The sequence below is a fragment of the Podarcis cretensis genome (assembly GCF_951804945.1).
Source record: "Podarcis cretensis genome assembly, chromosome: 3".
Taxonomy (NCBI): Eukaryota; Metazoa; Chordata; class Lepidosauria; order Squamata; family Lacertidae; genus Podarcis; species Podarcis cretensis.
This window is the reverse complement of record NC_137172.1, coordinates 100,134,079-100,159,048: the sequence shown is the minus strand read 5'-3', so window position 1 is coordinate 100,159,048 and position 24,970 is coordinate 100,134,079. Positions and strand designations below refer to the sequence as shown.

Below are 24,970 nucleotides of genomic sequence, written 5' to 3'. Positions count from 1 at the left end.
AGACTTAAATCTCTAAACTAACCAATGCAAATCCCTTGTGCTCACCAATGTACATGCATAGAGGTCCTCTACATGCAGGTAAGGCAAAGGTAAAGGACCGCTGGAAGGTTAATTCCAGTCAAAGGTGATTTTGAGGTGTGGCACTCATCTCGCTTTCAGGCCAAGGGAGCCGGTGTTTGTCCACAGACAGCTTTCCAGGTTATGTGACCAGCATGACTAAACTGCTTCTGGCACAACGGAACACCGTGATGGAAACCATAGCGCACGGAAATGCCATTTACCTTCCTGCCACACCAGTACCTATTTATCTACTTGCACTGGTGTGCTTTCGAACTGCTAGGTTGGCAGGAGCTGGGACTGCGCAACGGGGGCTCACTCCATCACGGGGATTCAAACCGCCGACATTCTGATCGGCAAGCTCAAGAGGCTCAGTGGTTTAGACAACAGCACCACTTGCATCCTCTACAGGCAGTGGGATCTCAGCCGACTGAGGAGGCCCCTTCGCATGAAGGTGTTCCATCTACGCACAAATACTGTGTAGAGTTAATAGGTGTCCTCAGGAACTTTCCCACGGCTGGTAGTGGGCCAAAAATAAAACACCAAAGGAGGGATGCAGGCTAGTTTGTCTCATTCGCAAAAGTGCCTGTACATTTTGCCTTTTATCTTAGGTTCTACAAATAGGAAGAAACTACCGTTTGCAGAATGGTAGTTCTGGTTTCAGGCCATTTTGTTCAAAATTATTAGATACAGAAATGGCCTAAAATTTACCTTTTTTCTCAGGTACACTGAAGAATTAAGGAGGGAGCACTTTCGTCCCAAACAGCAGTAAAAACTGTTAGGAGAAAGGATGCTTAAGTATGCACAAAGCTTACTTCCCCCGCCCCCCCCCCTTCCTGCGGGGAAAGTTATTTTAACAACAAACCAGGTATTTTTTCCCAAGTTTATGGTGCAATCAATCTAGGTTTGTCAGCATAGTTTTGTTGGTCTTATCACTTCATAAATCATTCCACCACTTCATAAATCTAGTCCTGTTATGAGCATAATAGCGTACCTCGACAGTAATCCCTGAAAGGAATCACACCTTTAGAAAAAAACACACCATGAAAATAAATTGTCCTACTTCTTGTTTTTAAAGCAGTACATGAATTGTGTTTATGTATGTATATGGGAGAGAGGGAGGGAGGAAAGAGCGGTCAGAGCTATTTTACTATCAGTTTTTAAACATTTTCCATAATATTTGGCTCACTTATAGCAAACTGCAAAAGAAACCTCTACTATCACAAAGGAACATTTCAATTGCTATGATATTAACTATATCATAAGCTATATTGATATGACAGCAGTTTCATTTCTTACATGGCTTAAAGCACAGCATGATATATTAAACATTACATGCTCTGAACGAAGGTATTTTTTTTTTTATCCACTCTACAAACTGGCACTATTTAGGTTTCTGAATATTTCTCAGGTTCCCTCAGTTTTAACGTCATGAGGAATGACCGCTCCCCACTTAAAACGGGGGGCGCCTTTTGCGTGGACGCGTGCAGCCCTGGATCTGGAGTGGCCCCATCAGCATAGGCTTTGCCTTCCCTCAGGTGGGATACCTGGAGGTCCCGCCTACCCCAGTGAGTTGTCCAATCCCACCTGGGGGAAGCGTTGCCAGGGAAACCAGGCCAGGTAAGGGGAGGGATTACCTGCCCACACAATAGAGGGTGGATCTCAATTGGTAATCCTCACTTGGCTCCAGAGCTTCTCCCAACCTACCCACCCTCAGTTAATGTCTTTTTGCAGATTAACTTTTCTTCACAGGTTTTGCAGGTTAACCTGTCTCCACAGGTATGCGGGCGCTGCTACGTTAAGGTCGCTGTTAAAGGGCCGGAAAGGAATTTCCCTGCATTGGCAGGTTTCACCTTTCCCGTAGCAAAACGTCACAACTTTGGCGGTATCAGGCCTTGGGCGGAATCCTTTAGTCCATCTTCCTCTTTGCGGCGGCGATACCAGGGTTCCCCGTTAAAGGGGTTTTTGAAGGGAGGCTTTGGCCGTACGCCAAAAGGTCGTCATTGCTCTCCCCTGCGGCGGCGTAACGGGGGCGGCTATCTCTGCTTGAACATATGTTCTCCAGAGCCGGCCCATCCCCCCCCCCCACACAATGGATAACCCTGATGCTCCCTAGGTCCCCTGCTGGGGACTAGGGAGTTAGAACGCCCAATGCCTGAGCCAAGGTCTACCCACATTTGAAATTTAATAAAGTTGTGGCCAATTTAATCCCATAGCACGTTGTCTAGAGTCGTTATTCCACATGACGGGGGGGACCACTCGGGATCTGGGGACTCCGCCTGTCCACGCAAATGATCCCACCAGGTAAAACTGCCTTCAAGATGCTTCTGGTATTACACATGCAAAGTATTAACAGTGAGTATCATTTACCTTTTTAAGAGCTGGAGCTGCTACTTGAAAAAACTCTCTTTTGCATCAGATCCAAGGGGTGGTTGTTGGGTTTGGTCAAAAGGGTCCCTCTCCCCAGGCCTGCCCATCTCTGCCTGTATCACTTCATTTGCATGGAATTGGGTGGGTAGGTTGACAAACAGAATAATCCTATGCATGTTTCCCTCAGAAGCAATATTTTTGCCAGCTTTACATGATTTGCAAACGACTGTTCCTGAACAGCCTCACCAGTACCACCTATGTGCGGGTGACCAAATGATTGGATGACTGCCTTTGACTGTATCCAATGGCCTTTCCCCTTCCATTTGCTGCCGAAATTGTGGCAGATGCGCCCACACTGATGGTGCATAGATGGCGTTTTGTGCACCTGAACACTGCTTTATTTCCCCCAAACCTTTGCTGGCAATAAATACAGTGGTGCCTCGCAAGACGAAAAGAATCCGTTCCGCGAGTCTCTTCATCTAGCGTTTTTTTTGTCTTGCGAAGCAAGCCCATTGACGGCTTAGTGGATTAGCGCTATTAGCGGTTTAGCGGCTTTTAGCGGCTTAGAAAAAGGGGGGGAAAGGAAAAAAACCCCGCAGGAACTCGCAAGACATTTTCGTCTTGCGAAGCAAGCCCATAGGAAATTCGTTTTGCGAAGCACCTCCAAAACGGAAAACTCTTTCGTCTAGCGAGTTTTCCGTCTTGCGAGGCATTCGTCTTGAGGGCACCACTGTACCAATGTTCTTCATCTATTTGCTTCAGATTTTTTCTCTGATTATACTGAAGGTGTTAAGCTTATTGCGATTTTCACATTGTGCTTTTTAAACGAAAAGCGGTATTAAAATATTCTAAATAACTGAAGTTAAGTCTCACTGGGCAACATCGTGTTGCACAGACTTTCTATTGACCACTTTTAATGAAAGGGCTGGCAGTGTGCTGCTTTTAATGTAATGATTTTTATATATTTAACAGTTCTTATATATGTATATAATTTCAATTCTTTTAATGTTTTAAACAATCCCCCCCCCCTATGTTTTTAGCGATTTGTCTTGAGTCCCCTCAGGGAAAATGGTGGGATATAAATCAATTTATCACCATCACCACAACACAATGAGACTTTTCCTTCTTCTGCTTCTGCAGCCACCCCTTTCTGCTCTGGAAAGTCCAACAATTTCCCAAAACTGGTGTTGGGGGTATGCGGGGAGCTGCAGGAGGAGGGTGAAATCTGTCTACTACTGGTCGGACACTGTTGGATTTCAGCAACTTGAGTTCAATGCATAGGATTTCAACTTTACACTGCATTCCTGTACAGTGGTACCTCAGGTTAAGTACTTAATTCATTCCGGAGGTCCGTTCTTAACCTGAAACTGTTCTTAACCTGAAGCACCACTTTAGCTAATGCGGCCTCCTGCTGCCGCCACGCCGCCAGAGCCTGATTTCTGTTCTTATCCTGAAGCAAAGTTCTTAACCTGAAGCACTATTTCTGGGTTAGCAGAGTGCGTAACCTGAAGCGTATGTAACCCAAGGTACCACTGTACATGTATACTCACAGATAACAGAAACCAGCAGGGTGTACTCTCATGTAAGAGCATACAGAATTGCAGCCTAGATGTATTTACAGGTGTCTTAATAGCTCCTTTTTATAACAAATAAACAACTCAATGAACACCTAAAATAAAATAAAAAGTTTAATGTAAAAACAGTAAACTTACACAAATTCCACGGCATATACAGCAATATACAGTATTAATTTACAACTCAGATGTACAAATATTTTAAAATAATGCTCAGTTTAAGTCCAAAAAACTGATATCCAAGAAAGTATGCTGGGATTCACAATCACGATTGCTTTACAAAACAAAACGTTGCACTGGGGTATCATTTCCGAGCTTCAAGTGGCAGAATGGTTGCAGGGGGGGGGGGGGGGGGAGCCCAGTTGATACGGATGACAAATCATGGAGTTAGTCAATTTTGAGAACGGGCACTGCATATGCAATAGGCTGATTTTCAACTGGTAGTAATTGGAAAAGTTAAAATTGATGGTTTTTCTTTTTTAAAAATTAAAGGTATTTTACATCCGATTAGCATTTTGGCACACCTGCTATACAATGTTCACTTTGATGCAGGATTAGTAGCTCAGTAACTACTGTATAAAAGTACTTTTTAATTTATACACAGTACAGTGGTACCTCGGCTTAAGAACAGTCCTGTTTACAAACAATTTGGTTTACCAACTCCGCAAAACCGGAAGTAGTGTCCCGGTTTGTGAACTTTACCTTGGTCTAAGAACAGAATCTGAATGGTGGAAGAGCACCGGCGGCGGGAGGCCTCATTAGGGAAAGCGCACCTCAGTTTAACAACGGTTCAGTTTAAGAACGGACTTCCTGAACGGATTAAGTTCATAAACCGAGGTACAACTGTATACAATTAAATTCATTGTATGAAATGATTTACTACAGGCTCATAACAAGGTCGTTTGCCTAAGACAGACATGTTCAACCGGTTGACTGTGATCGGCAGGTAGATCTTTGGGGTGCTCCAGGTCAATTGTGGGATTAAAATCAGTGATCGCCTGTGTGCTCCTGATAGATCGCTCTGCCCCCTGCACTATGTTTCACTGCGGCTGCCGTCGTGAAAGCCCGTATTCACTGCGTTGTTGCTTGAGTGTTTTATGGAGGGCTGATGGCGTACTACTGTGTGAGCGTTTTTATGCAATTCTCAATTCTCCCCCAAAATAGCCGAACAACTCTGGGCACTCCTCCCCCCCAAAAAGGTCAACAACTCTTGGCAATGGCAATGGGTAGATCACAGTCTCTAGAGAGCTGGACATGCCTGGCTAGGGTGACATCCAATTGTGCCCATTCATCCACAGAACTGACTTCCTTCCCCTCCACAGCTGTGTCTCTCTCTCTCACACACACACACACCTGAAGGTTGGGGAACCTTTAGAGCAGATTTGGGGGTAACACAGAGGACTGCAAGAGAAAAGGAAGGAAGGTGAAGTCCTACTGCATGAGCAGAAGTCCACTCACACAGTATTGGGATATAATTCACAGCGGACAACAATTTAAGTTAAAAGAATCATTTAAGAGAAAGACAAAAAAACAAAAAACAAAAAAAAAACCCCAACCCTGTAAAACTTGTGAAAGAAAAGGGCATCAAAGCTCAAATCTTTCAACATCACATTGTTAAGAATGATGGCATGACGCCTCTCACATACATTTACAGGAGAAACCATTATTTATTGACTTTTCTTATTTTCTCTTCTTGCTTTCCTTTTTAGCTGCGCCGTCTTCAGTTCTGTCATTACATTCACTGTTTTATAAACCCAAGCAATCTGAAAAGCAAAACAAATAATTATGTAGGCGAGTGAAGTAGCAGTCCTTTTGTATACGAACAGGCAACTATTCTTCAAGGGCTGGTCCTTCTGTAGACAAAATGCCACCGTTCAGGTACAAAAGGGAGGTATGATGTCACTTGGGGGGGACCCCTGAAATCTGTAAAAAGAAAAACCCCAAAGCCTTCAGAAGGTCTAAGGGATGGCGAAAATCCAAGCACCCCAATGGGGACTGAACATGTTCAATGGGCAATGAATGCTGACCGTCTGCTAGAAAGGGAATCTGGAAAAATCAGGAAGAGCGACGAAATAAACATGCCCAGCTGGCAGTCTTGAGCAGGAACAATGTTTTACTTCATATCATCATCATCACCATCATCATTTAATTTTTGTAACCTGCCCATCTGACTGTTGCCCCAGACACCCTGGCGGCCTTCCAACAGGGTATACAACAACAACAAAACAGAACATCCCACATTAAAAGCACCCCAAAATAATAATAATAATTTCACTTATTATTTATCACTTATTTTTGTTGTTGTTCTTATTGATGTGTTAATAGCCTTCTATGTCTAAGAGTCAAAAGGTGATGTACAATAAAAATAGCAAACAGTTAACACCCCTCCCCAATATATATATATATATATATATAAATCAAAAACAATACAAAACAGACAACCATGGCAGAGGCCCATTCATCCAACTGGAAAGATTTTTTTGGAACAAAAATGCCTTCAGTTGTTTCCAAAAGGTGCAGGTAGTGGATGCCTGTCATATATTGACATAAATGCTATTCCACAGAACAGGGACAACCACACTGAAGGCCCTGCTCCGAGGTCTTGTGCAGTGGGCTTCCGAAAACGTTGGAACTTGTGGGAGCCAGAGCGACCTACCGGTCACATCAGGGACATACTGCAAAGTTCAGGGCTGACTGTGGATTCTTACAGCACCATCCATAAGCAACTGAGATGTTTGGGGAACTCCAGAAGGTTCCAGTTGTTGTTGTTTAAAAAAAAAAATTAAGAAAAAAACCCCTTAAGTGGAAGTGAGGGCACATAAAACAGCCCTGTGAGGACTGAACATGCTCCGTGGGCATGGAATGCTTCGACTGAGGTGGGGCTGAGGAGGGAGAGAGATAATAATCTGTCCTGGAAAAGGGCATAGCTGGCTCCCTGGACCCAAGTATTCCACACAGCAGCATTCTGTTGCAGGCCCCACTTGTACATCGGAGCGCACACATTTATAAGGCAAAAGAAAGAAAGAAAAAGCAGCAGCTCTTACCACAATAACGATAGCATTCAGCAGCAACGGTGCTGAGAACACTATGGAAATGAACATTCCTCTTGAATCAAAGTATTGGTGCTTCGAGAACAATCTGCAAAGGAAAACAAAACAGATGTTAGTAAAAACCGACACAATTCTACACGCGTGATTATTTCATACGGATGATCTAGTATAGTCGCTACAAATACAAATTAATGGTTACCGAGAAACAAAAACATGGCACTTTTGCTCTCCCAATGGCTCGCTGAGGACACAACGGGGGCAAGAAATTCTGCTCCTTTGCCTTTCACCAGCACTTGGTAGGCAGCAAACGTTCAACTAGCCTCCATCTACACTTAAGCTGTCTCCCAGCCTGGTTCACTGCCCACAACTTCTCAGTAAGCAAAGGTGAAATGTGAGTTCCTGCAGTGTTGAAGAGAACCTTCAGGAGCCATTTTGTCAACAAACCTCCTCCCCTCCCCTTTTAGGACATTCACCTTGGACACTCAGTGTTTCTCAAACTTGGGTATCCAGCTATTTTTTGGACTACAACTCCCATCATCCCTAGCTAGCAAGACCAGTGGTCAGGGATGATGGGAATTGTAGTCCAAAAACAGCTGGAGACCCAACTGCTTCTAGAGCTTCATTTTAGATACCCAAGGTGTGAAATCTTTATTTCCAAAGTAAATAAAGGACACCAGATTCTTGCCACTCGCATGTTGCTGCCCCAGAGTTTGACTTGACTCAGCCATGATAGTTAAATGTATATCTGGAAGCATATTTGCGACACGCCTGCTGTTCAGTGTTGGCATTTTCTATCAGGAGGTGCAGTTATGTAAACCACTGCAATGAACATAATAATTGGAGGTGTCTAGTTTACCTTTTTTTCTACTGCTTCTGCCTATGCCACAAAACTTGCTTTAAAAAGGGGGGGAGGGCTGTATGTGTAAGCTGTTAACATTTTGTAACATCATCTAGATGACTTCTGTTTGGCGTAACAAAATGTATAGGGTGCTAAATGTAAAGGCATAAGCACTCAGATGTCCCACTGATTTGAATGGCAGTGAGCTAGGCATGACTCAGACTCTCCCACTGTCATTAATGGGATTCTTAGCCAACAATCCTATGCATATATTCTTGGAAGAGGGCTGCTAAGAATTTAACCTGGGGGGGGGGGCCCTTTGCCAATCTAGTGCCCTCCAACTACAGCTCCCACCTGCCTCAGTTGACTGGGCCTGATCGGAGATGTAGTCCAACACATTTGGAGGGCAAATTCAAAATATCTCAACAGTAGTAGTAGTAAAGGTAAAGGGACCCCTGAACAATAGGTCCAGTCGTGACCAACTCTGGGGTTGCGGCGCTCACCTCGCTTTATTGGCCAAGGGAGCAGGCATCCAGCTTCTGGGTCATGTGGCCAGCATGACTAAGCCGCTTCTGGCGAACCAGAGCAGCGCACGGAAACGCCGTTTACCTTCCCGCTGGAGCGGTACCTATTTATCTACTTGCACTTTGGCATGCTTTCGGACTGCTAGGTGGGCAGCAGCAGGGACCGAGCAACGGGAGCTCACCCCATCGCGGGGATTCGAACTGCTGACCTTCTGATCAGCAAGTCCTAGGCTCTGTGGTTTAACCCACAGCACCACCCGCGTCGCTTAGCAGTAGTAGTAGTAAGTAGTAGTAATAATAGTAATTTTATCATTTATATCCTGCCCATCTGGCTAGGTTTCCCCAGCCACTCTTGGTGGCTTACAGCATATATAAAACATAGAAAAACATCAGACATAAAAAAACTTCCTGATTAACCTGTGGGAAACGGAAGATGACAACAATTTCGGCATGATAAAAGGTATTTAAAGTAAACATAGGTGCAGAAAGTTCATGTAATTACCTCCAGTTTGCAGCCGCAATTTCATTGATATATTCTGCACAGAATACCAGGGTCACTACAACCAAGAAGACAAATTAGAATTATGAAGCTTTAAAGAATCTTAAGTGTGGGAATGCATGTGATATATGAAACCACGAAGAGAACATCTTTCCTAAATGTAATCTGCAAGACCGAAGAGCTTATAGGCTTCCATGCACAAGTTTCCATAGTCAATTCCAAATTTAACTAGCGTGCCCAGGTAAGGGATGGATGAGGAACCTGTGGCACTCCAGGTATTGCTAGACTTCAAGTCCCATCACACCTGACCATGGGCCAGCTAGGGTAAACTTCAATATCTAAATTTTCTGTTTATATAGGCATTTATATCTATTGCTACAGCAAAAAGTGAGCGCTTACAACCATAAACTTTCAATTATAATAAAATGAAGATTCAACAAAAATACAGGGATGTCAAGCTATGAATGTAAACTTTAAAATTCTAGAATCTTACACTAAAGCGGGGTCATTTTCTCAGCATGCTAGCAGTAAAGGGTACGAGAAGAAAGGACCTAATGCTAATGAAAAATATGCCTTTAGAAAGTTTCTCTAATACTTTGTGCATGTTGGAATAGATACCCCAATATGTCATATCCCAATTTGAAAGTGATCAACACTAACGTACATTGTGCAGAAATGCATACTATACAGTTTAGTAAGGTTACAGAGATAGGCAGAGAATGAAAATGACTGCATTAATTCCTTTAAAACATACCCAGATGCTAACTTCAGAGCAACAATATCATAAAAAATACTTCATTCAATACTCACTGATCGAAAGGAAGTGTCCTATTTGCAGGCGGTAGTGCTGGAATGAGAGGTAAGTGAGGAAGACGTAAGCTATGTGGAAAAATACAAGACCTAGGATCCATGGTTCAGTCCAGTCTGTGTCCTATGAGCAAATCAGAAAAAAAATCTATTAGAATTGTGTCATCAAATGCAGGCAACAGATCAATCACCCTTTCAGGGAGGTGGAAAACCTACATTGCCCCTCATAAACTGATGAACTTCAGCAAAGGTGCAACAAGAAACAGTGTATGCCTGTAAATGAGAAGGGGACTCAAACCGATCTGCAAGAAATGTTACAGTGGTACCTGTTTGAGAATGGGATCCGTTCCAGAGGCCCATTCGCAACATGAAAAGCCCGCAACCTGAAGCGCCGTATCTGTGCAGCGCGATTTGGTGCTTGTGCGCATGCGCGAAGTGCGATTTAATGGTTCTCCGCATGCGTGAGCAGTGAAACCCGGAAGTAACCCTTTCCGGTACTTCCGGGTCGCCACAGAACGCAACCTGAAAAAAACGTAACATGAGGTATGATTGTATTTGGTTTGGAGCAGCAGCTCAAATGACAGCTATTGTTGGACTACAGTTCCCATCATCCTTAGCTAGCAGGGCCTGTGGCCAGGCACGATGGGAGCTGCAGTCGAACAACAGCTGGGAGACTCAAGTTTGAGAAACACTGAACATTATTTCTTTTAGTAAATAACCAAGAGAAACAACCACTACTGGTTTTGTAGCTGCAACTCCTATTCTAAGCATAAGAATGTTTTTGGAAAAGTTACATGGATCATTTTTCTCTAACGGAGGCTATATTGGAGCTGCGGGAGGCGCGCAATATATCCCCAAGCACGCCAGCAGGTTGGAAGGCGGAGAAATATCTTGCTGCAAAGACGGACGCGCCTTTTCCATTGCAAGCAGTTTGTTCCTCCAGAAAACAAACCCGGCAAGAGAAAGAGAAAGCAAAGGGAGACGAGACCCCGGCCTGCTTTTCCTGCTCTGAGCAATAGTTAAAACTGCGCGCGATGCCTCTCCCTTTTCCCCCAGGGTGCAATAACGCCATGCTACCACCCCGACCAAAATGGGGAGGGGGGAAAGAAAAAGAAAAGACGCACACAGAGGGCGTCTCTGGCACGGCTAGAGGAATTACCGTCAGGATCCTGGAGACTCCAACGGGCCTCGGAAGCTCCATGGTCCGGGAGAGGGGCAGGAAGGAAGGAAGGAAGGGCGGAAAACAGCCGCCCGCCTCTCCGCTTGAAGTCAGGCGACGCGGCACCCTTCCGGATTCGGCGCCAATTCCGCCATGCGCGATGCGTAACGGTGCGTAAATGTTGGGAGAATGGAGACGCCTTCTCTTCCCTTCTCCCTCTGGCGTGCAGCAAACGCTTCCGTGGCGCGCGCTGCGCAGCAATTAGAACTGCGTCCGATTAGAATCCGGAAGGATGTGCATTAAAGTTCCATTTGGAACAAGTTTGCGGGGGAGGAGAGAAACTCCCTCTGTCTTCACGAGAATACGCCTGGAGGCGTGGACAGTAGGAAAGATTTGTTTCCTTCCCCCCCTCCCCTTCAATGGGCGGGATCTTCGCAGCTGTCTCGCGATGCTCTTTTTTTGGGGAGGCGGGGAATTTGGAAGCCGTATATAAGGCTGCGAGGGGCTGAAATATTAGCGTCATAGCATTGCTGGATTGGAAGAAGATTTCGTGGGTCATGTAGTCCAAACCTCCTGCAGGAATTTCAGCTAGATCATACATGACACACACGCGTGTGGGTTGGGGACTTAGTGAGATGGAAGGAGCCGCGCTGGTCCGGTCGCTGCAGTGTTTGAAAGTTTTTTTCTTTCTTGGTCAGACACCGCCCCCCCCCCGCGCTTTTAGCGGTATATTTTGTGGGGTGTTTTATGTAGGTTTTTAAAATCTAGAGTTGAAATAATAAAGTTAAGCAAATTCACAACAGTTGGATTTTCAACGAAGGACACTTAGCACTGCAGCTTTAACGACAACAAAAATAATATTTATACCCCTCCCATCTGGCTGGGCTTCCCCAACCACTCTGTGCGGCTCCCAACAGAACACGAAAAACAGAATAAAACTTCAAACATTCAAAACTTCCCAAAACAAGTTTATTGTTGTTTTGTGATTACTTATGGTGTTTGGTAGGGACGCAGGTGGCGCTGTGGGTTAAAGCCTCAGCGCCTAGGGCTTGCCGATCGAAAGGTCGGCGGTTCGAATCCCTGCGGCGGGGTGCGCTCCCGCTGCTCGGTCCCAGCGCCTGCCAACCTAGCAGTTCGAAAGCACCTCCGGGTGCAAGTAGATAAATAGGGACCGCTTACCAGCGGGAAGGTAAACGGCGTTTCCGTGTGCGGCTCTGGCTCGCCAGAGCAGCGATGTCACGCTGGCCACGTGACCCGGAAGTGTCTCCGGACAGCGCTGGCCCCTGGCCTCTTAAGTGAGATGGGCGCACAACCCCAGAGTCTGTCAAGACTGGCCCGTACGGGCAGGGGTACCTTTACCTTTACCTTTATGGTGTTTGGTATAGTGATCGGGCTACTTAAAATCTCCTTTAGGTAAAGGGACCCCTGACCATTAGGTCCAGTCTTGGCCGACTCGGGGGTTGTGGCGCTCATCTTGCTTTATTGGCTGAGGGAGCCGGTGTACAGCTTCCAGAGCTATTTATCTACTTGCACTTTGACGTGCTTTCAAACTGCTAGGTTGGCAGGAGCAGGGACCGAGCAACGGGAGCTCACCCTGTCGCGGGGATTCGAACCGCCGACCTTCTGATCAACAAGTCCTAAGCTCTGTGGTTTAACCCACAGCGCCACCCGCTTCCCTTAAAATCTCTTTTAAGTCCCTCTAAATGTTAACTGAAAATTGAACACCTTCCTGGAAAAATGTAAGGCTTGCGTAGCAAAGAAGAACTTTGATCATGTTGCGATCACTGGAGGGCTTAAAAGTGGACAGACTATTGTTATTTTGCTAGATGGCACTAATGGGGTCAAGAAAGCTTCATGTATACAGGAGGCCATTCTAGGAGGGAAAGGACAATTGTAGATGTTATTTTTGGTCTGATTAACATGATTTTTGATAGTTAACTAGGTCCCTCTTTCTAGGAAGTTTAGAACTCAAAATAATGGAGAACACAATGGAGACAAGGAAGGCTATAGGCATGTACCGTATTTTTCGCTCTATAACACGCACCCAACCATAACACGCACGTAGTTTTTAGAGGAGGAAAATCCGTAGGCATGCCACCTGTAGGCATTCCCTCCATAACACGCACAGACATTTCCCCTTACTTTTTAGGAGGAAAAAAGTGAGTGTTATGGTGCAAAAAATACGGTATTTTGGTTACAATTTCATTAACCTTTGAGATGGAAGATTAAGAATTTAAAAGAAAAGGCAATCATTTGAAATCTTAAAGTTCAGATAAGTGCTTTCGTATTGCCGTATGGTTTAGACATCTGAGTGCTGTCTTATCATTGCTTTTTTGAGGCACAGCGGAGGTACTTAAATAAAGAAAAGTTGAAAGTAAATGTTAAGGAAAATAATGCACTTTGTTAGTTGTGAATACATAATTACTGTACCCCATTATATTGGACACCTCCACTGGTTTTAATTCCCTACAGCGCTGATGTGTGCCCAGGGAAATATCTTGCAAAATTTGTACAAATGTTCTGGTTGGCTGCAGGAGTGTCCTGCACTCAATCAGAAGCCATGGAAGCTGTGTTGGACATTCAGCTTCCGAAAAACGTTCGCAAACCGGAACACTCAATTCCGGGTTTGCAGCATTCGGAAGCTGATTTGTTCAGGAGCCAAGCCATTCGACTACCAAGGTACCACTGTATTTGTTTGCCTTTAACTCCCTGTAGTTGTCATATCAATTCATCTTTTTGGGCATAACAGTGAAAAACAATTACAATATCTCTGTCCTGAGACCTATTTCCCAGTGGGCTTGCTTTAGGTCAGTTTTAGAGAGTTCAAAATCAGGAAGAAGGGAAGGGATCCAATTAATAATGAACACTTTCAAATCCTTATCTTTTACTCCCTCTTCCATGCCCCTCACTCTCAGGTTAACTCTTTGTGATATGTGGTCCTGGTATTCTAGTTTTAAGATGAAGAGATGATTATGGTGGTTTTATTTAGTGAATTTGTTAGTTGCTTTATCTTTCCCATGGCAACCCGGAACAACTTACACAAACAGACAGAAATATACATACATAGTTAACTATATAAGATACATAGTTTCCTGAGCATATCCAAGTTTTAAAATTTGTGTTTAACTTCCACGTTCATAGCTGAGTTAGCAGTTTTAGCTGCTTCATCTACTGTGGAGGTTGATGCTGCAATCTTTCCTTCCAAACTTTTCTTATCAAACACTCTGTAAGCTGTGTTATAGGTTGCTGAAAATGTTTCACAAACTGCTTAGCAGTCAGAGAGGCTCACTTCCCTTATCAAATCTTCTGGATGCTTTCAAAGGAAACATAGCCATTTTAGAACGACAAGCCTGCTCTTTCTCGTAGGCATCCGATAACCGTTCTGACCTTGAAATAGTTCCTTAGCAACTTGGTACAGGTCTAGGAAGCATTCTCCTCAACTTCGGAAACTTTGTGTTTCACTGTTTTACATCGAAATTCAGCCATTTTATTTTCCATCAGCGTCCTAGCTGTGGGATTACATCGCCAACTGGCATTCCAGCCAGCCACTAAATTTGTGAAGTGGTCAGATGATAGCGCCAGGGAATATTGAAGGACCATAGACATGGGTAGGCACAGAAGGAATAAATAAAAGAGTCTGTGTGAACTAGGTTTTGAATACAGTTGGAAGCAGCTCACACCAACTTCCCCCCCCCCCCCTGCAGCGGGGGAAATTAAAAGTAGAGGGAGGACAACTGGATTTAAATTGAATTATGCATCCACATTAAAGTATAAAGACAGAAAATGGAAGGAATGGGGATTCAAATTAGCTGTTGTGTCCATTTATATTGTATAAAGGGGAGGGAAAATAATTCAATAAAGGAAAAACTGGCATCTCCTGTAATATAATTGCACCTGTCCCAGGTGGTGACAGGAAATGAAGAGCACCCTGGAATTTTATAAGCATCTCCTTCTGCTGTCTGAGGAAGATACAGCTATTATTCTGATTTGACATGTGTCAAAATATTCCCCTCGTTGCTTTCACGCCAGTTAATACACCTCGGATGACAAGCTACCTCCAGCCCACAGTGCAGAAGTGAAAAACAGCAAGTGAGCATCATGTCGACTTTTTAATGGTTTAAAGGTGAAACCAGTGTGCTCTTGTTAACTAAAAAGAAGAAGAAGATTAATAGGCATGTTGTGGACTTTTGCTGTATAATTTATATCTTGCATTTCTAGATTTGGCATTTGGCTTTACAAGTAGTTTCCTCCCACATTGGACTTTAACAGCAGTGAAAGAGCTCAAGTTTGGTGCTATTTGCATGACCACTTAATTTTTATATTACATCTATATTGCACCCTTCTACCCAGGAGCTCTAGTTGGTGTACATGGTTTTTTCACCCATTTTTATTTTCAGAATAACCTTCTGAGGAAGATTAGGCTGAGAGTTGGTGACCCAGTCAGCTATGTTTTCCAAGTGTCTATAAATGTGAAGCTGGGTCACCTCAGTCTTAGTCTAACCAGTATTTCACACTAGTTTTCTCAGTGGCATTTAAAATCCTACTGCTCATTAAGTTTAAAGAGATGAAAAGCAATGGTTGTCTTCTTTGCTCCCACAGCCCTTCGTAAAGCACAAGAGGAAAATGCACAACCGGAAGTTATCTGACCATGACAAAGGATAGATGTCAATATCCCCCACTTTCAGATCACCCTCTTCCTGCCCAGTTGAGAAAAACATGATCCAAAGTGTGGTCTGCCACAGGTGTTGGGCTGGTGACATGTTGGGAGAGCCCCATGGTTGTCATGGCAGCCATGAAGTCCTGAGCTAATTGCCTCAGCATGGGCGTTTACATCCCCCCAAACCAGTGCTATTTTTCTAGAAAAATAGGTGCTGGAACTCGCCATGAACACCTCCCTTGTTCTCTAATAATAGCAATGGCACCTACTGGAGAGGTGCCGGAACTGAGTGCTGGCAAGTTCTGGCTGAAAAAAAGCCCTGCCCAAAATTAGCCCTGCCCAAAATTAGCCCTGCCCAAAATTAGCAGTCTTGGAGTCCTCAAGACCACCTCTGAGACCAGCACTGACAAATCAGGCAGGGAGACTGCTGGGCAGTGAGGCGGGCGCTAAACCGGCAAAGACCCGAATCTGTCTTGATTACCTAATGCCATGAAGAAACACTCAAGATCCCCACTCAACTGGACAGGGAGACTGGAGACAGAGATGGAATTTCTATAGACCACAGCAAATCCCCTCCCTGACCCTCGTCATCTAAACCCTCTTCTACAGGGTCTAATGGTTGTAAATGGTGAAACATCTAGACCCAGTTTATTTAGAAGAACTGCAGTTTCTTGTTTAGCTGTCGCTATTAATTATGACCTCGCATCAGAATCAAGTGGAATGGGAACCCCCACCTATTTTGATAACTCCTCCTTGTTACTGTAAAGGTAAAGGACCTCTGACAGTTAAGTCCAGTCCCAGACGACTCTGGGGTTGTGGCGCTCATCTCGCTTTACAGGCCGAGGGAGCTGGCATTTGTCCGCAGACAGTTTTTCCGGGTCATGTGGCCAGCATGACGAAGCCGCTTCTGGCGCAATGGAACACCGAAACCAGAGCAGCACACGGAAGCGCCATTTACCTTCCCGCCAGAGCAGTACCTATTTATCTACTTGCACTGGTGTGCTTTTGAACTGCTAGGTTGGCAGGAGCAGGGACCGAGCAACGGGAGCTCACCCCGCCATGGGGATTCGAACCGCTGTCCTTCTGATCGGCAAGCCCAAGAGGCTCAGTGGTTTAGACCACAGCGCCACCTCCGTCCCTTTCCATGTTACTAAAGAGTGCTCTATTTCAAAGTCAATAGTATCATTTCATATGCATTGCCAAATAAAATCACATTGAATGCGTTTTTTAAATAGTAAGAAAGCAAGCCGAAAGAAGGCAAACTACTTAATGGGGTGTGGCAGACAACATTTCCGCTTGCAACTGGGACAGGGAGGTGGCAGGCACATATATCAAGTGGGTTCTTTTCCAAATTGTAACGTACATTTTTGTGTGAATATTCTCAAAGATTCTGACATAGCTTACAAGGGTGGGAGGATGAATCTAGGAAGCATTTCTGTTAGCTGCACATCTTCCTGAGAGTGTTCTTTTATCTTCAGGTGGCATCTCATTTGCAGACTTTGAAATGATTTACATTTCCAGAAGTTATGAGAGATATTACAACCTAACAACTGGACTCCCTGTACGAAACAATTACTGCCAGGGGAAAAAATAAATGTGAGCAAATGGTTTGAAGGCTAATGGAGGCAGATGGGAAACTGTCCAACTTAGAGATAATATTAGGGACATGCAACTTAATTATGTCTAAAGAGAATGCCTCTTTTAAAGCCGTACGAGATGTTGAAATTATGAATGCATTAGCACAAACTTTGCTGCATTTTAAAGGGCTGGGAACCATCAAAAACTGTAATTGCCTTAAATGCTAATAATCCCCTGTTCTTAAAAGTGTCTTTAAATTTCGTGTCCTTTCCCTGATTGTACAGCTAAATTCTTTGTCTGCCACAGTAGTGGAAAATGTGGAAGGAACTGAGATCAAGCAGAAAAGCTTTCTCTGGAGGAATGGTAGTAGGAAATTTCAACTAATTCCTCCTGCAACCATTCCATGTTGCCCCCCTTCCCCCCATTATGTAAGGTCCCTGAACTATTTGGAACAGCTTTGCAAGTGGGAAGAGGAATAGACACAATCACCCTCCCCGCTTCTTCCAGTGGCAGCAGGTCCTGTCTATTAAAAAGGAATGGGCTGGATCCTGTTTGGCTGACTGCCAATGCGATCTGGAACAAAGTGGGGAAAGGGCTGGTGACCAGGTTTGAGTTAAAAATACCAAGTCAAATTAAAATATATGTAGCTTTTGTCCATGAATACTGTTGAAATATGGAAGACTTAAAGCCGTTGTTCTGTTCTTATCATCATGCTTTCAGTGATTTTTGTACAATTGATGGCCCTTGGCTAATTAATAAAGACTTAGTATTACATTGGGACCATCCTGTGGGCAGAACTCATGGGAGCTCTGGATCCAACCCGTAGTGCAGTTGTAGCAGTTTGCAATATGGGGGGGGGGAGGGAATCATTAACATTGGAGGGGTAGGATGGGGAACCTCAGATTGAATCCAGCCCTTCGGACTTCTCTATCTGGCCCTCAGGTCACCAGCTCTACTCTGTACCTTCCTGAGTTGTTGTTGCTGCTGTTGCGTGGCTATGACTCTGTTCCTTGAACTCTGATAATGCCTCTTAGGTGCCCGGATCATCGAGAGAGAGAAGTGTGTGGATAAGTTAGGAAAATTCAGATTAGTTGCTTTTCCTACTCTGGCCCTGAGCACATGAGGCTCCCAGACGTTTGTCCCGAAGGAAACGAGGCCTTTGGGCTTAGGAAGGTTAAGAAATATTCCACTGTTTGAAACTCAACAGCCGCCTACTTCTGTCTGAGAGTGGAGACGAACCAATTGATTTTATAGACTTGGGAATCTAATTCTTTATGCAGAGGATCCTTCTGGGTTCCAATTACCCTATATGAGATGTAAATTTATTCGGCATCTTAAAAGGAACCAGTCCATTTCGTCTTGATCTCTCAATGGCTAATGGTGGTTACTTGCTGCCCTGGATTGCGGTTTAATGGATCGAAGGAGCAGGCAGAAATCTGGTCCATGTGCAGCAATGTGTGCTTGATTAATAACATTGTTATCACTGTGAGACCAGGTGGGTCCTTCACATTGTAGTCCCAGGAGCATCTAAATCTGAAAAGCAAAATCCTATGCACTGCAAGCTTATCCCTGGAAACCTGCTCTGCATTTCAGCAGAGAAGCAAGAGACGCTCCGTGGAGAAGCAAAAATGCTGAGACTGCACACAAGTGTTGCTCTGTGCTGCTCAAGAGGCTCTGCAAATTGCAGGTGTGTCACCCCGATCATTACAGCATTAGCAAGTCAGATTGAAATACCTGTTGAGCCTTAACAGTTTGGGGAATTTCCAGAACTAAACGACTGAAGCGGACCGGGGGGAGAATAAAAAGAGGTGTAGATTAGCAAAACTGCACAATAATGAATTTAATAAAGGTTTCCTATGTTGCCAGCTTATGAATCATAAGTGCTACCAAGCATGCTTTGCAGGGAAAGAGGGAAAGCAATTATTTCATTACATCCTTTATAATGCAAATGAATCATACAACTATGAGTCCTGAACAAAATAAGTGGTCTCTTTCTCCTTAGCAGAATTAATTTCCCTTTATTTCTGAATAAGGGAAAGAATACTAGATAGCAAACTGTTTACAAGAAAACTATTCCCCTTACTATTTATCTTTCCCCTTGATCCTTGTTCCATTTTGTAAATATCAAATTCAGAGCTAATGACCCCAAACATCAGGGAATAACTTACCACTCTTGAAGAGACCTCTATTAAGAGAGGAAGTAATAAGCAGTGAAAAAGTAGGGCATGATAAGTATTAGGGAACAAAATGGGTATTTTACAGTACAGGCCTATGTATGCCTACTGACCAATAGGGGCTGAAAAATCTGCTAATTTTTGATGTCTCAGTTTCTTCTCATTTTCCCAATCTTAAATCCAGTTCTACACAATTCCACAGCAATTTGCATTTTAAAAAAAACCACACCAAAAATCCTCTGATCCACCATTTTAGTGAAAATTTCTCCTAATACATTTTAGCACACAGTTTCGGCTAATATACACTTCCTTTTTTTGGCAAGGCATTGTCCCTAATATAATGCAGATTTGTATGTTATTTCCTCTACTAACATGCACTTTTGTGCATGCTCAGTTGGAGGAATGCATTGCAAAATCCAGCAAAATGCAATTTTTTGTAGAATAGCTTTGCATATTGGCCTGAAGTGTGGATTAGGAAGTTTCTCATTAAGTTCTGCCTCCAACCCTACTCAGAAATGAAGCCCACTGACTAATGTGGCTGCTTCCTTCCAATGGGTGGTTTGGATGACAGCCCTGACTTTCAGTCCACCCAGCCTCCCCAAATGTGCTTTGCAATCTGGACTCCAATTTCTGGATAATTATTTTATGAATAAGCTGAATGTAGAACGCAAGGCAAAATATTAAAGTTTCCTTTTCAAAGGAAGGTTTTTTTTTTATGAAAATCCTTTCCAGCTGAGTGCTTACTTATTATTTTGTGACAGAAACAGAAATGGAGCATTAGGTAAAGATTTACAGAGCACAAAGCTGTTATAAGAGGCTTACAGGTGAACAAATTGCATCTTCTTTCTTGCATAAGGATTTCAGCAACAAGGAAAGGAACCTAAACAAAGATTTGGGAGTGTTTTTTGAGGTGGGGAGCAATTCAACACTATACTGCTAATACAACAGACTGAGACATACAGTGGTACCTCGGGTTAAGAACTTAATTTGTTCTGGAGGTCCGTTCTTAACCTGAAGCACCACTTTAGCTAATGGAGCCTCCCGCTGCCGCCACGTGATTTCTGTTCTCATCCTGAGGTAAAGTTCTTAACCTGAGGTTCTATTTCTGGGTTAGCGGAGTCTGTAACCTGAAGTGTCTGTAACCTAAAGCGTCTGTAACCTGAGGTACCGCTATACCTATTAAGCAGGTTGCAATGTGGCATCCCCGGGTCCTGACTGAAGGTGGCGCAATGAGACACCTGGCTATTAATCAGAAGCTTGGTGGTTCAAGTTCACCCACGGACAGCTCTGATCAGGGTTCCTGCCTTGCAGGACTGGATGACGCTGGGATCCCTTACAACTTTATCCTTCTATGATTCTATCCCATGATTTATTTTGGGAGTCATACTGCCTATTTGGATTATGAGGAGGGTCTTTTGAAAAATCTGAGTTGTTCATTTGAATTCTTTCCTGACCTTTACCATAAGGTCAAGCCCACATGAAGAATTCCTGATCTCCTAGTAACACCCATTTTGTATTAACCCTTTAATAAGAGCATTCTAATGCTTGTAGGATACGGGACGCAGGTGGCGCTGTGGGTTAAAGCCTCAGCGCCTAGGGCTTGCCGATCGAAAGGTCGGCGGTTCGAATCCCTGCGGCGGGGTGCGCTCCCGCTGCTCGGTCCCAGCGCCTGCCAACCTAGCAGTTCGAAAGCACCTCCGGGTGCAAGTAGATAAATAGGGACCGCTTACCAGCGGGAAGGTAAACGGTGTTTCCGTGTGCGGCTCTGGTTCGCCAGAGCAGCGATGTCACGCTGGCCACGTGACCCGGAAGTGTCTCCGGACAGCGCTGGCCCCTGGCCTCTTAAGTGAGATGGGCGCACAACCCCAGAGTCTGTCAAGACTGGCCCATACGGGCAGGGGTACCTTTACCTTTAATGCTTGTAGGACTATTCAGGGGTCAGCAAACGTTTTCAGCAGGGGGCCGGACTACTGTCCCTCAGACCTTGGGGGGGGGGGGCGGACTATATTTTGAAAAAAATATATGAACGAATTCCTATGCCCAACAAATAACCCAGAGATGCATTTTAAATAAAAGGACACACTCTACTCATGTAAAAACATGCTGATTCCCGGACTGTCTGCAGGCCAGATTTAGAAGGCGATTGGGCCAGATCCAGCCCCCGGGCCTTTGGTTGCCTACCCATGGACTATATCCTGTAAAAGAAGCAGTAACATTTGCCAGGGGGTTTCTTTCAGTTTATGCATATCACTCATTGTTCCACATACTAGGTCTGAGCACAGGACAGAAATTTTAATTTCAGAATCCAATTCAAGTTAATGGAAACTCTCCTGTGGATTTTAGCAGACTTTTGTTCAGGCCCATGCAACACCTTTCAGCTATGCAAAAAGCATCCTTATGGTCTTTCTTGGAATGGGGATAAAAATACTTAAACTTCCAAGCTGCAGTGAAGCCTCCTTTCAAATTATGTAGTAGATAATCATTCGTTTGTTTGGGTCAAACGTCAAAAGAAAGGTAACAGAAGAGAGGTCTGTTCTATACAAGAAGCATTACCTGTGCTTGTCATTTCATTGCTTATTCTATAGCAGCTTTCTCATAAAATGGCAGCAGAGGGAGCTATAGGACAGGTAAACTCTAGATTTTATCTATATAGTTGCACAGAGATGGATCGTAGTCCTTTGCTCACAGCACCTACAAACAACCAAACCAGTCACGACTCAACACCAAAACAGATGTGTGGAATCTGTTACTGGTGACCTAGTATTTTGGAGGTGTTTTACTTCAAAGTAGCCACAGGGCCCTGTGATCAAAACAGGCACAAGGGGGGTGGGGTGGACATTTAACCCTTTCTTCCAGACGGTTCCCTTGATCTGGATTAAAAGTAAAGGTAAAGGGACCCCTGACCATTAGGTCCAGTTGTGGCCGACTCTGGGGTTGTGGCGCTCATCTCGCTTTATTGGCCGAGGGAGCTGGTGTACAGCTTCCGGGTCATGTGGCCAGCATGACTAAGCCGCTTCTGGCGAACCAGAGCAGTGCACGAAAATGCCGTTTACCTTCCCGCCGGAGCGGTACCTATTTATTTACTTGCACTTTGACGTGCTTTCGAACTGCTAGGTTGGCAGGAGCGGGGACCGAGCAACGGGAGCTCACCCCGTCATGGGGATTCGAACCGCCGACCTTCTGATCGGCAAGTTCTAGGCTCTGTGGTTTAACCCACAGCGCCACCCAAGTCCCATCAATCTGGATTGCATGTTGTTATTCCATTAGCGGGAAAATAGCAGCAACAGACAGGTACCTGCACATTCCCACCCCAGAGTGGGGGTCTACAGCAGCTTCCTGGCTGCTAATTTTGGTTAAGAAAATAACACAAGAGAATTGGGTTCAGTGTTTGCTCTGATTCAGCAGTCTTGGGGAAATCAGCAGGGAAATGGAAAGCAGCTCAGACCCATGCTAGAAAACACAGGACAGGTGGAAAACTGCTCAGACCCATGCCTTCTAGGCATGAGACAAACAGAAGTGTGGGTCTGCAGCAGGGTTGGAGAGCCTTCTCAGCTGGAATGATGCATTCCCTTCTGGGCGAGCCTGGGAAACCTGGAAAGCCACTGCCAGTCAATATTTTGATGGTCTGTATATGTAATTTCCCCCCTATTTTTCAAATCCTTGCACAACCATCCTATTTAATTATTTTTGAGATTTTTTTTTAAATGGTCAGACCTTTGGCACACCTTCACCATCACCACTGTCCAGCTCTGATTCTAACTAGTGTTGCTGTGTGATTGCCACACACACAATTAATAGCAGCTACACCGACAGGGCACTAGTAAAACTTCATAGGGCTGCAAGCATCCCACAATAAACAACGATGTTCAGTTCAAGCCCTGTCAATCTGTGCAGCTCCCTTTCTGTTAGCCATGGATCAGGAAGCAGGGTAGATACGTTTAGCATAAAGCATTAATATTCCAATTGTGCTGCCTCAATTCTACTGCACGTAACATGTCTCATTGACTTGCAAAAAAATGCCAGCTTTGTGTCTGAAATCTAGCATTCATCATCCCACGGGAGGAGTGCAGGAATACTCAGTTTACCAACTGTATGTTGCTTTGCTTACTAAGGTCAATCACTGTATTAGGTTTCATTTAGAGTCCCTTTTTTAAAAAAAACACACTTTGGTTTAAATGTGAGGTTTAAAGTCCTGCCTCCAAGGCAGGTTCAAAGCTGCTGAGAAAATTTAGATTCTGGCGGTGATGAATCTTGTTATTAACAGGTGTGGAAAACCAAGTACAGTGGTACCTTAGGTGTCGAATGGCTGGGCTCCCGAACAAATTGGCTCCCGAACGCTGCAAACCCCGAAATAAATGCTATGGTTTTTGAACGTTTTTTGGAAGCTGGACATCTGACACGGCTTCCGATTGGGTGCAAGGAAGCTCCTGCAGCCAATCAGAAGCTGTGCCTTGTTTTTGGAATGGTTCTAGGAGTCGAACGGACTCCTGGAATGGATTAAGTTCGACAACCAAGGTACCACTGTACTAACTTTCCAGTATGAGTTACAGATATGTAGCCGTGTTGGTCTGCCATAGTCAAAACAAAAAAATTTCCTTCCAGTAGCACCTTAAAGACCAACTAAGTCAGTTCTTGGTATGAGCTTTCGTGTGCATGCACACTTCAGATACACTGAAACAGAAGTTTCCAGACCCTTCTATATAGTGAGAAGGTGGGGAGGGGTATTACTCAGAAGGGTGGTGGGAATGGGTGATTGGCAGATAGCTGTGATGAGCCTGTTGACGACTCTTAACGACTGCAATAGGTCTTACAGGAAAAAGCAAGGGGTGAAAAGGTGAAAAATGGCTTTGTCATGTATAATGAGATAAGAATCCAAGGTCTTTGTTCAAACCAGGTCTCTCCATGGTTTTAAGTTTGGTGATAAGTTGCAATTCAGCAGCTTCTCTTTCCAGTCTATTTCTGAAATTCCTTTGAAGTAAAACAGCTACTTTGAGATCTTGTATAGAATGTTCTGGGAGATTGAAGTGTTCTCCTACTGGTTTCTCTGTCTTGTGATTCCTGATGTCTGATTTATGTCCGTTTATTCTTTGGCGTGTCTGGCCTGTTTGTCCAATATAGAGAGCTGAAGGACACTGTTGGCACTACAACCCACAATAATACTACAACCAGACCTAACACGGACACTGGCACCAGAGCCTGCAATAAACCCAGATGCCAACTTTGCTGCCACATACACCCGGACAACACCATTACTGGCCCCAACAACATCACACATACCATCTCGGGACTATTTAATTGCTCATCGTCTAACATTGTGTATGCCATCAAATGCCAACAGTGTCCTTCAGCTCTCTATATTGGACAAACAGGCCAGACCTTACGCCAAAGAATAAACGGACATAAATCGGACATCAGAAATCACAAGACAGAGAAACCAGTAGGAGAACACTTCAATCTCCCAGGACATTCTATACAAGATCTCAAAGTAGCTGTTTTACTACAAAGGAATTTCAGAAATAGACTGGAAAGAGAAGCTGCTGAATTGCAACTTATCACTAAACTTAAAACCATGGAGAGACCTGGTCTGAACAAAGACCTTGGATTCTTATCTCATTATACATGACAAAGCCATTTTTCACCTTTTCACCCCTTGCTTTTTCCTGTAAGACCTATTGCAGTCGTT

The 24,970-nt window shown here is 44.3% G+C and overlaps 2 protein-coding genes across 2 annotated transcripts in view; both read right to left on the bottom strand.

Moving 5' to 3' along the window:
- Positions 1-24,970, bottom strand: part of SH3YL1 (SH3 and SYLF domain containing 1) — a 514,925-nt gene that overhangs the window by 205,635 nt on the left and 284,320 nt on the right. The gene's annotated exons all lie outside the window — the stretch shown is intronic.
- On the bottom strand, positions 4,103-11,275 carry TMEM18 (transmembrane protein 18). The gene is made up of 5 exons (XM_079970208.1): positions 10,879-11,275; positions 9,723-9,843; positions 8,916-8,970; positions 7,046-7,139; positions 4,103-5,764 (listed from the first exon to the last, which is right to left on the bottom strand). Exons 1-5 carry the CDS (start codon positions 10,918-10,920, stop codon positions 5,669-5,671), a joined length of 408 nt encoding a protein of 135 aa, XP_079826334.1. The 5' UTR covers positions 10,921-11,275; the 3' UTR covers positions 4,103-5,668.